The 17,737-nt window shown below is 47.1% G+C and overlaps 1 protein-coding gene across 1 annotated transcript in view; it reads left to right on the top strand.

Moving 5' to 3' along the window:
- Nucleotides 1-17,737, top strand: part of EXOC4 (exocyst complex component 4) — a 226,159-nt gene that overhangs the window by 12,476 nt on the left and 195,946 nt on the right. The window contains exons 2-3 of the mRNA XM_050325228.1: nucleotides 6,760-6,949; nucleotides 10,807-11,001. Of these exons, the coding sequence (XP_050181185.1) occupies nucleotides 6,760-6,949; nucleotides 10,807-11,001 (385 nt within the window). The remainder of the gene's footprint in view (nucleotides 1-6,759; nucleotides 6,950-10,806; nucleotides 11,002-17,737) is intronic.

Below are 17,737 nucleotides of genomic sequence, written 5' to 3'. Positions count from 1 at the left end.
TCCAAACCTGCACGTACTCTTCACCTAAACTGTTTTTCCTTCTGAGCGTTCTCCTGGGGGTTCTAAAAAGCTGATCTGTATTTATTGTTGCTTCATAATCTGTCATTCTTCCCCCCCCTTCAGAGTCCTGTCTGCAAAGTTCCCTTCCCAAACAGGTTTGATCCTTTCTTTCTGTTTGGCAAACGGGGTGTTGACTTTTCCTCTTCCTCGCCACACATTTTAATGGGACTAAAGCAAGCAGAGATGCCCTTGGCTTCCTTTTCTGCAGTGTTAGCAGGAACATCAGTGGATAATCTCAGGAATATTAAGTATTCCGTGCTTTACTTGTTTGTATTTCAGCAGAGCAAGAAAGAGAAATGACTCCTGTAGCACAGGGCTTTGGTAGGAAATTCAGTGTACCAGGTTTCAGATTCCGAGGGATAAATCCAGACTCCCGTTATCCAAATCCTGAAACCAAAACATTATTGCTGAAATTTGCTGGTTTTGCAGTGAAATAAAAGGAAAAAACTCACGGTCTTTGATGCTTTTCTCCTTTGAGGCCTTGGGTTTTGATTTGAACTTTTCCATAAGGGAATAATCTGCAGGTTTTTAAGGCAAACTCATGTGGGTGTGGGAGAAGAACAACCCTGTTAGGGTTAAATTGTTGTGTAGAATTGTTTATCCTTTCTGGTGTAGGAAGTGATTCCATCGATGTTTTAAAACCAGAACAGACCAAAGGACTGTAAATAAGAGGAAGTTTTCTGCTCAAAATACAAATATTGTGGTTTTAGTGCTGATTGTTTTCACAATATTTTCCCCAAACAAGTAATTAAAGCAAGCGAGACATCCCCAATACAGGTGTTTATTCTGGGAACATTTCCCAGCTGGTGCATCTGACAGAGCCAGCTGGAAATCTTGGAATGTGGCAGTTGACTGAACCTGCAACTTCCAGCGAGTTCCAGCGTTGCAGGTTGGGATCCCAGGCTGGAAAGGTGTGGAAGGGAGGAGTGTAAATGCACTCCTGGAGGGTGAGGGTGTCCCTGGGGTGGACAAAGCAGTGTTTTGGGGAAGTTTGACTCTTCCCTTCTCCTCCCTGGAGAGGGGGAGTTCCAGTGGAACTCTGGATGATGGTTGCCTTGTCTTCTGGCAGGTCTGGATGCTGCAACATCCTGGAAAAATGAAGGGAAAGCCCCGTGTTGGCACTTGCTGTGTGCTGTGTTGGAGTGCACACGCACAGGACTTGGGTACCATCACCTGCAGAACATTCCTCACCCCATTACCAGAATATTCCCGAGGATGAGACCAGAGAAATGCTCTGTCCAGGCAGATCAGTGGTTCCTCCAGCCTGGTAGTTTGGCTCCAGTTTGTCTCCTACAAAATCTAGGAGAGGGGATCCAGGCCTGGCCTCTTGGTGTCCAGTGCCCTGTATTTCCCTGGTGCCTGCAGTGGTTGAGTTTGGGATGTCAGAGGATCCCAGGAATACGTTAAATTCCTTTTCCTGAACCTGCTGATGCTGTTGAGCCTCAAATCCTGCCGCCAAGTCCAGGAGTTCCCTCCCTCAGGTGTAAATGCTCCCTCCTTTGTTGAGCTGATCCTTTGGCTTCAACAGGTGCCCCTTGCTCTCCTAGAGCACAATGTGGTGAAAAACTACTTTACATTTCCATTATTCATCTGTTTTTTTCACTTCTGCAGCCGTTTCATGGCTCCTTTCAGAGAGTCCTGGTGTTCAAATATCTGAGAGAGCAGCTGCTTCATCCCCTCTCTCGGTTTCCTTGCCCTTTGAAGGATGAGAGAAGCCAGACCAGAACTGTGCACTGCCATTATATCATTCCAGGAGGAATTAGCTTGTGGGATCTCAAGGATTTCTGATTTCCAGCTGCACTGGCTTTGTCCTTCTGCCCTGGGTGGTGGTTTTGAAGCTGCAGGGCCTGTTGTGACCCCCCTCTCTCTCTCTTTTCATAAACAGCTCTGCTTCCCCAGGCAAATGTCAAGTTTTAAAACACCAAGTGTCTCTAGCAAAATAAATATATTTTCCCTATAGAAAGCAAGTTAAATTCAAATACAAGGACAAACCCAACTGGGCAGCACGATAGGAATCTGCTTAAAATTGTTGGGAAGCCAGAGCTGGATGGGAATTTGCTGGAGCTTTGGAAAAGGCTCGTGGCACCCTCTGACGTGATGTAACGAACTGCTGACACTGCAGAGGATTCTCTGGCAAATCGAGAAATTTTAAACTGAATTTTGTTTGATTCAAAGTGAAAACTTTTCCAGCCTGTGGTGTGAGCCAGTTGGGTTGTGTGCAGCAGTCCAGGGTTCTCCTGGAATGCGTCCTGAGGGTGGAGAGGATCGATGTTCCCATGAACTGCTGAGACAAGCAATGCTGTGCAGCTCCAAACCCAACCCATCTGTCAGCTCCTGAAGAGGATATTCCTTTGTGGAGATCATCCTTCTGGCACAAATAAGCAGTTCTTCCCAAAGAAAGTGTATCTATCTGCAAGAGTTCTTAACAAAGAATTATTATTATTATTCTAGAATCATGGAATGGTTTGGAAAATACCTTAAAGATCCTGTAGTTCCAAGCAGGGAGCCTTGCACCGGATTTGGCATTTTCTGAGCAACCTGGTGTAGTGTTTTAGTTTTCAGGCCCTTCTTGCATGATATTCAAGTGCTTTGGCTACAACACAATTAAAAAAAAAAAAATCTTGTTTTGTGAAAATGTGATGGAAGACACAGCTGAGAATGTTTGGGAGTAGAATATTAATGCAATAACATTACAGGGAACACCTGGAGCTGTGCCAGGGCAGGGTTAGGGTGGATTTTAGGGAAAGACTCTTCCCCCAGAGGGTGGTTGGCACTGACCAGGCTCCCCAGGGCAGTGGGCACTTCCCAAACCTGCCAGAGCTCCAGGAGTGTTTGGACAACGCTCTGAGGGACAGGGTGGGATTGTTGGGGTGTCTGTGCAGAGCCAGGGTTGGACTTGGATGATCCCTGAGGGTGCTCCAGCCTGTTGGTTCTCTTTGGAGGGAAGGAGGAGTAGTGAACTGGAATTTTTGGCTGTATCTCTCCTGACTTTCCAAGAGAAGAGGGAGCATTGCCTGTGTGTCTGAGTTCTTGCTTTATGTTTATCTGAGAGGAGCTTTTGCACTTGAGTTCTTACAACTTTCCTAAGGGGGCTGAAGAATTCAGGAAAATCTCCCAAATACCAACCCCCCCTATGAACTTGTTGTCATTGAAGACACTTAAATAAACCAGAAGGAAAGGCTTTCTCTCTTGTTATTTTTCAGTGATGTGCAAGAAGTCCTTGCTTCCCTCCTAACCTGGACTGCTCAACCTTCTCTACCCAAATAGCTTAAATTCAGAAACAAAGTGAAGTTTTTTGACTCCTGCCCATGAATTTTTCGAGTCTCTCGGGTCTGAAACAATGATTCTTCTAGTATTGTACTCTTTCAGTGTAGGATACAAACCATCTTCACGTGTCTCAGTCCAGAGGCAAAACTCCAGTGATTTAAATGAAAGAAATCTCTGTGTCTTCATGTTCTACTGGGTGTGTTTTTAAAGGCCTCTCACTCCCAGCAAGTAGATGCTCTGGATTTCCTTGAAAGTTGTGATTGCTGCATGATGTTCAAGCAGATGGCTCAGAACAGTCTGCATGCAGTGATTTTATATTTTTTTTGTAATAGCTTTTACTTGTTTTCTTCTCATAACTCCGCTATGATGGTAAATTCTTCATTCAGAAGGTGTCAGGAGAGCTCCAAAATCCTCCCCTGCTGGTCCTTGAGGTTGTGATACACCAGTGTTTAGGTCATAACTGCTGCAACTCATCCTAAATGGGTTTTCTCCTTTTCCCCATGAATATTCCACAGTTTTCAGTGTTTGTATTGCTGATTTAAAGTAGAAACCTGTGTGGGCCATGGCTGCCCTTCCGGAGGAGAAACAGGAATATTGGGGATCTCTCCTTTGCACGAGCCATCTTTGAGAGCTGTAGATGAGGATGTTCCTCCTGGGGCTTTCTGGTGGTGCCTTGGGAACATCCCAGGTGTGGATCTGGTGTTGGGATGGTGCTCAAGGAGGGTGTTGGGGTGAAGAGAGAGAGAGAGAGAGGGAGAAAGAGAAGATTGAGTTGATTCTTGAGTAGGAATTTGGGGTGGCATCAAGAAGACCTCGGGCCAGTTTTGCCAAGTTCTCAGCAGTTTTGTTGGACTGTCAAACTTCATTGATTTAAGTAAGAAATACAATTAAAAAAATCTAATAAGATAACGTTACCCAGAGGTTAAAAATCAATGAGGGGGGAAAATAAGAGCCCATCACACCTTCCACTAGCCCAGCTTGCTCCAAGCTCCATTCAGCCTGGCCTTGGACACTTCCAGGGATCCAGGGGCAGCCACAGCTTCTCCTGGAAATCCAGTCCAGCCCCTCCCCACCCTCCCAGACAGCAATTCCTTCCCAATCTCCCATCTCTTCCTTCCCTCTGGCACTGGGAAGCCATTCCCTGTGTCCTGTCCCTCCATCCCTTGTCCCCAGTCCCTCTCCAGCTCTCCTGGAGCCCCTTTAGGCCCTGCCAGGGGCTCTCAGGTCTCCCTGGAGCCTTCTCTTCTCCAGGATGAACATTCCCAGCTCTCCCAGCCTGGCTCCAGCCCTGGGAGCAGCTCTGGGACCTCCTCTGGACTCTTTCCAACAGGCCAACATCTTTCCTGTACTGGTGTGTGCTTTGTAAAGGGGTGAATTCTTGGAAAGCAGGGATAGGATTGCCCTGGATTTCTGTGTCCCCTGGGCAGGTGAGTTGCGAAAACCCTTGCACTGATCCTCGAGTCCAAAGTTGGAATTCCTTCCTTATAACTCCTTATAAATAACAGATGAGGAGATATTTGACACCTCACACTGGGCCTGTATTAATGGCTCTGTGGCAATATGATAACTAATAGACAAATTTCCCCTTTCATAAATCCAGGAGCAGCAAACAAAGCTCTGAAGGATCTGAAAAGTGACAGGGCAATAAACCACGATATTTATGTGTTTTATTTTCTTGCAGTGCATCGGTCTCTGCTGACCCCTAGATGGGGCACATTTACCAGGATAAACATCACTAAATTTCATTGCAAATAGTGTAGCCTAAAACTTAGTTTACTGGTGCTTTTTTACCAGTTTTCTATAAATTTTTTTTGTTCAGAATTTCAGTAGACAGGGATTTCAGTGAGGTGAAGGGTTTCTCTCTCTGTGAACTGGACTGAGAAAGAGACACAACATCCCAAAAGAACCAGTCAAAGCCACCCAGAAGCCTTGAAATCAAAGCAAAAATTGCCTGAAATCCAAGTAAAATTCTCTGGACAATTTCAGTATAGAAAGGTAGAGAGCAGTTCCTTTAATTAAGGCCTTAAGGTATATGAAATACACCCTGAATTGGGTGGGTGGTCTTACAGGAGCTTTCCTTCCTCTAAACTTCATCTTCCTCGTGATGTTCTGTCCTGCTTGGAGCTATTTCAAGGATTCTGGGCCTTCTGAATAGTTTTGATTAAAGTTATATCAAACTGTGCTGGTTACATCTTGGTTTTGGACACTCTCTCCAGGCTAAATGTTCTTTAACTTGTTAAAAGTCTCCATCTAATGAAATCCTCGATGAGGAACATTAAACAATATTTCTGGAATTTAGTACAAGAGGTATTTTGCTAAGAGTTGTATCCTAAAAGTGCTAAAAATCTGTAGTAGATGGATTCTGAGGCATCAGTGCCAGAGGGTGTGATAGTGTGTCAGAGGAGATGAGGAGAAAGGGAAGATGGAGACAGTGGTCTTGGAGACCTCCGGCTCAAATCTGGGAGGTGTGTCGGGGGTGAGGTGAGGGTGGTACTGTGGGAGAGATGGTTTTGGACGTGGAGCTGCATCCAGTTGGGATCTGGTCCCCAGTGGTGTCCCCAGGGATCAGGGCTGGGCCCAGTCCTGTTTAATCTTTGCTGATGGTCTGGATGAGGGGATGGAGTGAACCATCAGCAGATCTGCAGTGACCCCAAGCTGGGGGAGTGTTGATGTGCTGGAGGGCAGGAGGGCTCTGCAGAGGGACCTGGCCAGGCTGGATCCATGGGCTGATCCCAACGGGATGAGGTTCCCCAAGGCCAAGGGCGGGTCCTGCCCTTGGGCCACAACAACCCCTGCAGCTCCAGGCTGGGCCAGAGGGGCTGCAGAGCAGCCAGGCAGGAAGGGAGCTGGGAGTTGGGATGGCCAGGAGGCTGAACAGGAGCCAGAGGGGCCCAGGGGGCACAGAAGGCCGATGGATCCTGGCCTGGAACAGGAGCAGGGATTGTGCAGGGAAGAGCAGCGAGGCTGGGGAAGGGACTGGAGCACAAGTGCTGTGAGGAGAGGCTGAGGGAGCTGGGGGGGCTCAGCCTGGACAAGAGGAGGCTCAGGGGAGACCTCCTCACTCTCTGCAACTCCTGCCAGGAGGGGGGAGCCGGGGGGGTCGGGCTCTGCTCCAGGGAACCAGCAGGAGGACAAGAGGGCTCGGCCTCGAGCTGGGCCAGGGCAGGGGCAGGTTGGGCACCAGGAAGGAATTTTGTCCATGGAGAGTGCTCAGCCCTTGGAATGGGCTGCCCAGGGAGGGGGTGGATTCTCCATCCCTGGAGGTGTTTAAGGACAGACTGGATGTGGCATCAGTGCCATGGGCTGGGTGACAGGGTGGGGTTGGATCAAGGGTTGGACTGGATGATCTCAGAGGGCTTTCCCATCCTGGTTGATTCTGCGATTCTGGGGCTTTTACAGCATCAATAACTCGTGCAATCCTCGTGTCCTTAGGACTCTATCCACCAGTGACGATGTGGAGGACAGGGAGACCGAGAAGGGCCGGCTGGAGGAGGCCTACGAGAAGTGTGACCGGGACCTGGACGAGCTGATCGTGCAGCACTACACGGAGCTCACCACGGCCATCCGCACCTACCAGAGCATCACCGAGCGCATCACCAGCTCCCGCAACAAGATCAAACAGGTACGGGGGCACCTGGGCCTGGCAGCACCTCCCCAGGGGGCGTTCTGGGGGAAAATCCCTGCGAGTCACTGTTCCTGGACTGGATTGTTAGAAACTGCTGGTTTAACGTCCTATTTCTCCCTCTGGTTTTTCAGCCTCTTCTCATCGCTCTGAACTGAGTTAAAATTGAATTGAGAAAGTGCTGTTACCCACTAATCACCCACTGTTACCCACTGAATACCTACTGTTACCTACTAATCACCCACTGTTACCCATTAATTACCCACTGAATACCCCTGTTACCTATTAATTACCCACTGCTACCCACTGAGCACCACTGTTACCCATTACTTACCCACTGTTATCCACTTATCACCCACTGAATACCCACTGTTATCCACTAAATACCCATTGTTAGCCATTAATTACCCAATAAATACTCACTGTGACTTATTAATTACCTTCCAAATGCCTGCTGTTACCCACTAACCACCCACTAAATGCCCACTGTTACCCACTGAACTCCCACCTGGGGTGCTGTGTTTGGCTCTGGGGTCCCTGACACCAGAAAGACCCATTGGAACAGAGTCCAGAGGAGGCCTCGGAGCTGCTCCCAGGGCTGGATCCCTCTGCTCTGGAGCCAGGGCTGGGACATGCTGGGAATGTTCATCCTGGAGAAGAGAAGGCTCCAGGGAGACCTGAGAGCCCCTTGCAGGGCCTAAAGGGGCTCCAGGAGAGCTGGAGAGGGACTGGGGACAAGGCATGGAGGGACAGGACACAGGGAATGGCTTCCCAGTGCCAGAGGGCAGGGACAGATGGGAGATTGGGAAGGAATTGCTGTCTGGGAGGGTGGGGAGGGGCTGGACTGGATTTCCCAGAGAAGCTGTGGCTGCCCCTGGATCCCTGGGAGTGTCCAAGGCCAGGTTGGAGCAACCTGGGCTAGTGGAAGGTGTCCCTGCCCATGGAAGGAGTTTTGAACTGGATGATCTTTAAGATCCCTTCCAACCCAAACCATTCCATGATTCTGTTTCTGAGCTGGGCCTGATTGCAGACCCCTCTGGCCTGACTCGGCCATCCAGTGGAGCATCCAGTCCTAATTCCTTTGTCCCAGGCTGTGCCATTCTGGCCCCACCTTTCCTGCAGGATCTTTTGAGCACAGCAGTAGCTGAAAAGCAGACTGAGAGGTGGGAGTGAAGTGCAAAGCTTTGTGGTGCCCCTGTTCATTTATTGTCTGGGCATGTTTCCCTCAGGTGTTTGAAGTCCTGAGGGCTGCTGAGCTCACACCTTTCCATCTAATCTGGTCCTGTTTTGATCCGTTGGCCTCCAGCCGCCTCCTGAGCAGTCTGGCTGATTCATCAGCCTGCCTTTTCGCTCCCAGAATACGAATTTCGGTGCTATTTCCGAGCTCAGCTGTGCTGTGTGAATGCACATGAACCCTGTGGCCCAGGATCTTTCTGCATTTTGAGTGCTCACACTTCAGTGCTGTGCCCGTAAATAACTGTGGCACTCGTGGCTGGGGGACTTCTTTGAGCTGCTCTCTCCCTGCAGCACCAGATTAGTTCTTTGGTCTCCTGTCTTGGACTTCCTCTGTATTTTGCTGCACCTAAACTTGGCAAATTAGGCACCAAATTTATTTTTATTTTAATTTTTTATTTTTCCCCTTGGCTCTGTGGAAGTCCCAGCTCCAAACCAGCTTTAGGAGCAATAGACATTTACCCTGACTGACCCTTCTGGTTTTTTTAAAATTCATTTAGCATTTCCAAAGAAAATGAGACCGTTCTGATGCTTTCCAAGGGTAAGAGTTCACTGTAGGATTTATGGGCAGTGATCAGCACTCTGAAAGCAGAGATCAATTGCACTAAATTTGAAATCATCTGCAGCCAGTGGCCCGTTTTCAGACGGTGCAGGAAGCTTGGCAGAGGTCAAAACAAACACGAGAGCGGTGTGACCTTTTGGTCCCACTTCGAAGGACGACTGGGAGGGTGAAGGACCTTTTGATATTTGAGTTTTCTTATTAGTTTTGGTCAATATGTATTGGAGTGGTTCTGACCTGATCTCAGAGGAGGCCCCGGGTCTGGTTTGTCATCAATCTGTGTTACACCCCCAGACTTGGCTCTGATATTCCCCTCTGAAGGTGGATGTTTATTTGCATTAGCAATTGTACAAATGATGGACAGTCTGGATCCCTCTGAGGATCTGCCTTTTGTAGCCAGTTCCTGTGTGAATTCCTGCTGGGAAAGGTGCAGTTCCCAGCGTAGCTACGAGAGGTGTTGCCACCGTAAGACTGAATTATAAAAGCAGAACCAATTTGGGCTGCCAAGGGGGGGAAGTTCCTTCTTGAAGGCTTGCTCTCCATTGCTCCCCCTGCTCCCAAATGTGGGTGTGTTTGATCATCTTCCTTGCAGGGGCAGGAGCAGGAATGTCTTGTGAGATTCCTCCTGGCCCCAGGATTGTTTTGCTGACCTACTTTGGCTCCTGTCACTGCAGTCCGTGGTGATGGTGTGCCAGGTCAGTGAGACACTTTAAATTAATGTATTGAACAGGGATTCCATCTGAAATGAACTCAGTGTGTGCTTTAGTTCCTCTCTGCTTTTATGACCCTCTCAGATGAGGTTTCCTGTTGGCTGAGGGTTTTTCCACGTTCCTCTTTTCCGAAGGACATTTTGAAGTGCAGGATTGAAATCTCGGTCTCTCCTGCCTCTGGACAGAGGCTGTTTAATGGAAATATTTTTACTTAAAAGTCCATATTTTGGTCCCTGAGTGTGTTTTACATGGTGGGGTTTTCTTTAAACATCCTTTAGGTAAACAAGGTAGGAGAATGTGCAGCTGAAGTGGGATTTGTGGAGAGCTTTAAAGGCTCATTATTTAAAAATAAATTGAAGGGCTTCTTCTGAGAGTCTCTCTTCATGTGTAATTCAGTGAGAGTTCAGCCTGAGAAAGGGTTGGACCCCAAATATTCATAACTTATCACAAAAACAAGAGTGGTGTGAAGGCAATGTGTGAAGCTGTGCTGCTAATTGCTTCCACATTTTAATAGGGATTGTTGATTTGCATTCAGCAGGAAAAGAGAGGTTACACTGACCTTACCAGAGGAGACTGGGAGAACCTGAAAGCAGGGAATGAATGCAGGCTGGGGGTGTGAACAGAAAGAGAGAGGAGAAAAAAAAACCTTTAATGTTGCCTAAATGGGGTGAAATAATAGAGACTTGGCCACTTAGAGAGGAGACTCCAAACCAAACTGAATGGCAAACACCAAAGGGTTTCTCCAGGTGATGTAATGGCCTTGATAAACAAATGAAGTGTTGCATTAAACTCCCTCTTAAATGTTCTGATGAAACATTTTCTGGACCTCTTCCAAAAAAAAAATTCGGTGCTGCCCAGGGTATCAGGGGAAATGGTTGTGCTTTCGACTAGTTGTGTTCCAAGGAGTGGACACCAAAGCTGAAGAAAGCAGGAGATGTGCCAGAACGTTTTAACAGGCAGATGGAAAATGTTCAGAGCAGGGAAATCAGCGGGGGCTTATTTGCTTCCACTGGAAATCGGCTTCCTGCTGAATTGCCACAATCCTGAGTTGATTTTTTGGAAACCTGCACCCCAAGGTTTGGTCCTGATTGAGAGGGGTTGGGTGTTTGGTCTCGTTGTGACCCTTCAGTTAAGTTTTCACTGGTGGTGTAGACCTTGTCCTAAAAAGCACTTCACTGTGCAGGAGGTTCCAGTTTGTTGGTTCTGTGCAGTTCCCTTCAGCAGGAGGAGTAACCAGAGGTCGAGGACCTTGATCTGGTTACAGCCTTTTGGAATTCCTGCTGAAGTAAATGTGGGAAAGGGCTGGTCTGAGCTGCAGGCACGGGTTGAACGAACTCTCTGCTGTGTCACTGCAGGTGAAGGAGAACCTGCTGTCCTGTAAGATGCTGCTGCACTGCAAGAGGGACGAGCTGCGCAAGCTGTGGATCGAGGGCATCGAGCACAAGCACGTCCTGAACCTGCTGGACGAGATCGAGAACATCAAGCAGGTCCCTCAGAAGCTGGAGCAGTGCATGGCCAGCAAGCGCTACCTCAACGCCACCGACATGCTGGTGAGATGGCTCTGCTCGGGGCTCTGGGACTGCAGGCCCAGCTGCTCCCTGTTTGGTTTAGTTGAGATCCTTCCTGACTGGGCTGAGGGTTCAAGTCTCCCATCCTCATCTCCTGTCCTTCGGGTTTGTCTTCACCTCTTTGTGTCCTGGTGGTCTCTGTGACCGCCTCATCTGCACGCAGCATTTCCTGATGCTTCACTTTAAAATTGCTTTCCTAGACACTTGCCTGTATCATTTTCTTTCTTTGTGTCTCATCGTGGATTTCAAACCCATTTTTATGGTACAAGAGCTGTCCTGTTTCTCTCCCATTTCATCTCCTTCACACTCCTTAGGTGTGTTCACCCCTCGTTGCCTTGACAAGAGGACACAGTCTTAAGCTCCTCTAGGAGAGGTTTAGGTTGGACTGTAGGAAGAATTTCTTCACAGGAAGGGTGATTAAACACTGGAAGGGGCTGCCCAGGGAGGTGGTGGAGTCCCCATCCCTGGACATGTCCAAGGAAGGACTGGATGTGGCACTCAGTGACGAGGTGGGATCAGGCACAGGGTGGATTGATGATCTTTGAGATCTCTTCCAACCTGAATCATTCTGTGATACTTTTACCAGGACTCTTCATCCTTTCTGCTTATTTCCAGCTCTTTTTTTATCTTTTTTTCTCCTTCCCTTCAAGTGCTTTTTCTCTTCAGTTCCATCTCTTTTGTGAGCTTTGCCTTTCAGTTCCAATCTCGTGGTGGAATTCAAAGTTCCCTGGACTTCTCTAATAACAATCTTTCTCTAAACTTAACAAGCACAATTCCTCACCTTCTCCAATCCTTCCTTTCCTAGAACCGCTTCCAATAATTAAAAACCTGACAAGGGAGATGATTTTTTCTCTGCTCAGTCACTTCTGGGCTCTCCAGGACAAGAGAGAAGGAGTTCCTGGGAAGGATCAGAGCTGGTTAAGGAATATCCCAATCCATGGAGGGGCTGAGAGAGCTGGGGAAGGAAACCTCACCTCTTGTTTTTCTGTTCTCTTTTCGTGCCACACCTGCTGCAGTCACAGATTCATGGGATGGTTTGGGTTGGAAGAGGCCCTTCAAGATCATCCCATTCCAACCCCCAACACCTTCCACTATCCCAGCTTGCTCCAAGCCCCGTCCAGCCTGTCCTTAAACACTTCCAGGGAAAGGAAAATCAGAGTGTGGTCTCTGCCTGACATTTCCAGTTAGGAGAGATAAAGAAGTAGGTGTAAATTAAGGTCCTTCCCTACAGGGGAAACCCACGATATTCAGTGTAAACATCAGCATTAATTGAAATATTGGTGCTTCCTTTTACTGCTGGACTTGCCAGTTTGCTCAGGTTGGGTTTGTTGTTTTTGTGGTGCTTTATTTTCCTCTTTTTTTTTTTTTTAATTTTTAGATACTTACTTTTCAGAAGGAAATCCCAGAAAAATGATCAATATCCTATTTGCAATATGTGACAGGAAGTGTAAGAAGAAGAAACATAACGAGATTTAGGATTTATCTGATAATGTGGTTTTTAACATCCCTATTTGATATCTTATTGTGCAATATTTTGTATTTTTTAATATACATAATTTATGTACATATAGATATTTGTGTGGGGGTGAGACAGAGACAGTATAGCCCTCTCTGATAAATAGATTTCTGCAGTATATTGTGCTGTCCTGTGGTGTTTGTTTGGTTCTTTTTTTGTTTCCAGAACAGAGAGTATTTTCTAATAAATCAAATAATAATGATATAAAAAGCAGCTGGTAGTTCATGGGGGTTTCTTAATATATCAGGGAGCGCAGGGAGAGCTCAAGTGGAACCTGAACACTCTATTTCAGCCTCTCATTGACACTTGCAATTCTCATTCGAGGACGAATGGACCTGTCTAAAAACCCAATAATTCCCCTGCGTTTGGAGCCTTTGGCTGGCCAAAATCCCCCTGTAGGCTGCCTGGCTGTTGCCATCTCCTGTTCACACAGCTCTGCAGGGCTGGGATGTTGTAATCACTGCCTGGCTGCAGGATAATTCCTTTCCCCTTGGATATGAGGTGAAGATTATGTAAAATCGTTGCTGAGCTGTCGGGCAGGCAGAGCGTCCTTTGGTTCCACTCCTGAGGGTAAACACATGCTTGGGAAAAGCCCAGGGTGATCTGACAAGGAGTTTTTATCCCTCACATTGGAATGGGAGCCCTGATTAATGCTACCCCTGTATCCTTGTTGGAATGAGACCTTTGCAGCCCTGCTTGAGGTGGATGCAAGAACCATCACAGCATCGTTTCTGCTGCTGTATCCCGTGCCTGCAGCCCGCTCTTTGTATTCCACTCACATTAATTGAAGTAATTCTGCCACTGAAGCGTGTTTCGAGCCCCCCTGCATTTAAATTGGAATTTTAATTCCCTTATTGTTTGGAGAAGGAGGCTGGAGATGGCTTGTTACAGGTTTCATTATCACTCAGAACTCTCCAGCTGCTGGTTCTCGTGTGCAGTGACTGAGTAATGCGGGGAAGGGCTGTTAATAAAAGAGTGGCAGCTTCTCCCAGTCGTACAAACACAATGCAGGGGTAGTTTGTGACAGCTTACATTTGTATGAAGTTAAAAATTTTAAGTGACAGCTCTTTTTTTTTGTTTTTTTTTTCTTCCTGGTTCTGCACCCACCCAGAGCAGCACAGCTCCAGATATCAGGTGTTCACCTTCTGTGCTCCCACAGCATCCTGAGGAGGATCAGCTTTGCTGTCCCACAGTTGCACCTCTCAGGTTGCCCTAAAAGAACCTCATTCCAGCATCCTCTGAGTTGTGAAGCTTTGGAGGAATTAGGGTTGCCTGGCCCAGACAAAACTCCCTTTTGAGGTGGGATGTGGTTTTAGTTGTTTTCGGTTTCTTTACATGGCTTTTTTGTGCGTTTTCCTGAGGTGGATCCTTCCCAGGCTCAGGTGCTGACAGAAATGTTCATTTTTATGTGGCAGTTGGGAGCACAGGCACCCCTTTGTGTGTGTTTTCTGCTTGATATAAAACATAAAAAGGGGCTCAGGGGGGGACCTTCTGACTCTTTCCAGCTCACCTGGTGGAGCCAGGGTGGGGTGTCGGGCTCTGCTCCCAGGGAACAAGGGACAGGATGAGAGGAAACGGCCTCAAGTTGTGCCAGGGGAGGTTTCAATTGGATATTAGGGAAAATCTCCTTTTGAAAGGACTGTCCAGCCCTGGCACAGCTGCCCAGGGCAGGGGTGGAGTCCCTATCCCCGGAGGGATTTCAAATCCCTGTGGATGTGGCACTTGGGGACATGGTCAGTTGTGGCCTCGGCACTGCTGGGGAATGGCTGGACTTGATCTTAGAGGGCTTATCCAAAGGCAGAACTCAATATTTGCCATTTGTTTATACAATCTAAGAGATAAAATGCTAAAGCCAGTTGAAGAACCATTGTTGGATCAAGTAATTAAAAAGGTCACATCATAATACGATTAAATAAAAACTCTTCAGGCTGCTTTCTTTGCATGACCTGACTTTTATGTGTCCACCTTTGCAATTCTAATGAACTGAAACCACTTTCCCAAAATATATCAAGGTGGTTTAATCTTTTAATTCTGATAGACCGTGAGACACTTACTCTGAACTTGATTTATTAGTACAGGTCCTTTGGGCTGGGATTGTGTCAGGTGAGAGAACACCATGAAACTGCAGAAATAAATCCATAGGATAGGAGGAGGGAGTCAGGATGTTTTTTATTTTTGTTGTTAGGACAAGAAGAAGGATTCCAAGGGTTGAACTGGATGATCTCTCAGGTCCCTCCCACCCCAAACCATTCCACCAGTCCGTGTTCCCCTCAGTGTTCCCCAACCTTCCGTGCACTCCATGTTGACCCTCTGTGAGGGCGTTTGGAGCCATTGACATCCTCCTGGAGAACAGTGGCTGTTTGTAGCCCTGGGCATTGCTGAGTGCTCATTTTTATTACCTGACTGGAGCTGCTCACCTGTGGCTTCCCTCAGGATACACCGAGCAGTGGCTTTCAATTAACAGTCCCGTGTAGTGAGCAGGCATTTGACACCACAAGTAGCCTGGAATAATGAAATAAATAAAAATAGCAGTGCAGCTCCTGGTCTGCATTTTATTTACTTCTCTGCCTTTCGGTCAGAACAAGGAAAATCGATAAAAACAGCCTTTCATTTTGTTTCTGCGTTCCTGACTGCAGCCCTGGGATTCAGGTGCTGCCCTGGAACAGGTTCATATTTTGGGATTAATGCTGGAAGGGGAAAGAAGAGACTTTCAGTTTGGGATTGTACAGAAGTGCCTTTAATGGCAAATTTAAATTTTGGCTCCACTTGAAATTCTCTGTTTTTCCCCCCCTGAATTACACAAATAATGTGGTGTCTCAAGGGTTGTGTCTCGTTCCTTGTTACCTGCTGTGAGATGTGTCTGTGTTAATAATTAACCATTGGCAAACCTGGTGAGGTGTCAGGGTGAGGGTTTTAGGATGTTGGTGGATACATGGAATATGTTCCTTGGATACAGGCATGGAAATCACGGGCTTTCTGTGCCTGGGGAAGGGTCTGGAGGGGCCACACAAAAAGTGCCTGAGGTCACTTGGTGTGTTCAGCTGGAAGAGAGGACACTGAGGGGAACTCACCGGGATCTGCAGCTTCCTCAGGAGGAGCAGCTCCGATCCCTGATCCCTGTGACAGCCTCAGGATCCAAGGGATGGCCTGAAGGGAGGTTTAGGCTGGATTTTAGGGAAAGGTTCTTCCTCCAGAGTGTTGCCAAGCACTGACCAGGCTCCCCAGGGCAGTGGGCACTTCCCAAGGCTGCCAGAGCTCCAGGAGGGTTTGGACAACGTTCTGTGGGATTGTTGGGGTGTCTGAGCAGGACCAGGAGCTGGACTGGATGATCCTGGTGGGTCCCTCCAACTCAGGGCATTCCTATGATTCCAATTAAGTTTGTTAGAATACTTCCAAGTTCTTTAGAAGAATTGATTCTGCGTGTTCTTAGAGGATATTTCACCTCCTTCCCGTATCTTTGTTCTTTCCTTCTCTCAATGCTGCTTTGATTATTTTTTATAATCAACCTCCTAGACCAGTTTTAAACACATTAAACGTGGAGGGTTTTTTTTGTCCCTTTGAAACATCCTATCGTGGGGATTTTCCCCCCCCTTGGTTGTACTTACCAATAAGTTGATCTCATTCTTTTTTATCCCCTAATTTGCATTATCTGAGCAGTCTGTTCATTAAGCTGTCAATGCCTGATGCTCCTCATTTGCATTGCCACGTGCTTGACCCCAGCTCCTCGTTAATGCACCAACAAGCAGAGAGATCTCTCCAGAGCATTCTGGGGGGCTCTTGGCTCTGCTCATAACAGCCACTCATTCAAGCTGATGAAAGTTTATTAAACAAGAAAACACACCCTAATGAAGCTGCAGCGGGGTTGGAATCCGGCAGATGCTTTCCCAGTAATCACCGGTCTTTCCAGGAATTCCTTTATTTTTTTTAAAACTCTGGATTGCAAGCCGTGATTTTTTGTCCCTGGTAAAATAGTGCAGCGAAGAGAAATCATCGCAGAAGGGTTATGGGACAGCGTGAAATAATCTGGATCAATCTGACTGATTTATTTTTGAGAAAAGAAGCTTTAAAGCTGCTGAACGGTGTGCGGAAAAGGCGTCATAAATTCAGGTTTTTAGGGAAGCGTTTGGAACGTTTGGGATGAATTTACCACGAGTCTTCCACGGCAGTAAACTGATTTATGCCTGGTGAGGTTGGCACGGTGCTCCCAGGTAATTCTGAGGACTGTTTGGTCCAAGAAACATTTCCAGGTGGAGCTGGAGGAAAACTTAAAGCTCCTAAAATGAAGATGTGTAGACACTGAGCCTGGTGGGGAAGGAGGCAGAGCTTATCTGACACCACAGTTTAGTATAAATCTTTAGTGAATTTATGAATTGTGTAATAAAATATAGTAAATTAAGAGCTGAATGGATTAGGTTGCCCTGAGAAGCTGTGGCTGCCTCACCCCTGGAAGTGCCCAAGGCCAGGTTGGAGCAACCTGGGATAGTGGAAGGTGTTGGGGTTGGAACTGGATGGTCCTGAAGGTCCCTTCCAGCCCAAACCATTCTGGGATTCTGTAACTGGTAGAAAGGAGTTAAAGGTGCCACAGGGAGTGCCAAGATCTGAAGTGTCATTTGGAGGCAGGAAGAGAATAAATTTGGGAAACTGCAGGTTTGCATTAAGGAAAATGCTGATGTTTTAATTTAATGCATTAGGACTCCGTTCTTCCAGGCATCATTCATATGAAGAGAAGTCTTTTGGGGCAGAGATGATTTTGGAAAAACAGCCTTTTCTTAATGGCAATTGCAACTAAATGAAGATGCATTAAATGAAGATGAATTAAATCAAGAGGCAAATAAAGTATGGAAATGAAAAGGGGGAAGGAAAGAAAGTGTTGGGTAGTTCTGTGCTGCCAACAGATATCCTGACTTTCCCACTTGAGGGAAGTCATTTGACCACGCTGGTGCAGAAACCGCTCGTGTTTTGTGTTCAGGTCCAAGCGAGCAGTTGGATAATCCTTGTTTTTAGCCCCTCTGTTCCTTGAGCACCGTGTTTGGTTCCAGCATTTTATTGCTGGGAAGACACTGATGAATTGCAGGAGGGAAGGAGATGATTGATGGCTGACAGGGCTGAGGCAAATTCAAAGCGAGGAAATTTATGTAGCTGGAGGAAAGGACAGCGAGTGAGGAACAGAATTTTATAAATATTTAAAAGTTTGTGGAGGGA

Source organism: Myiozetetes cayanensis, unplaced genomic scaffold (assembly GCF_022539395.1).
Source record: "Myiozetetes cayanensis isolate MyiCay16 unplaced genomic scaffold, myiCay2020 scf3, whole genome shotgun sequence".
Taxonomy (NCBI): domain Eukaryota; kingdom Metazoa; phylum Chordata; class Aves; order Passeriformes; family Tyrannidae; genus Myiozetetes; species Myiozetetes cayanensis.
Note: the sequence above shows the minus strand (reverse complement) of the source record. Positions and strands in the feature narration are given on the sequence as shown.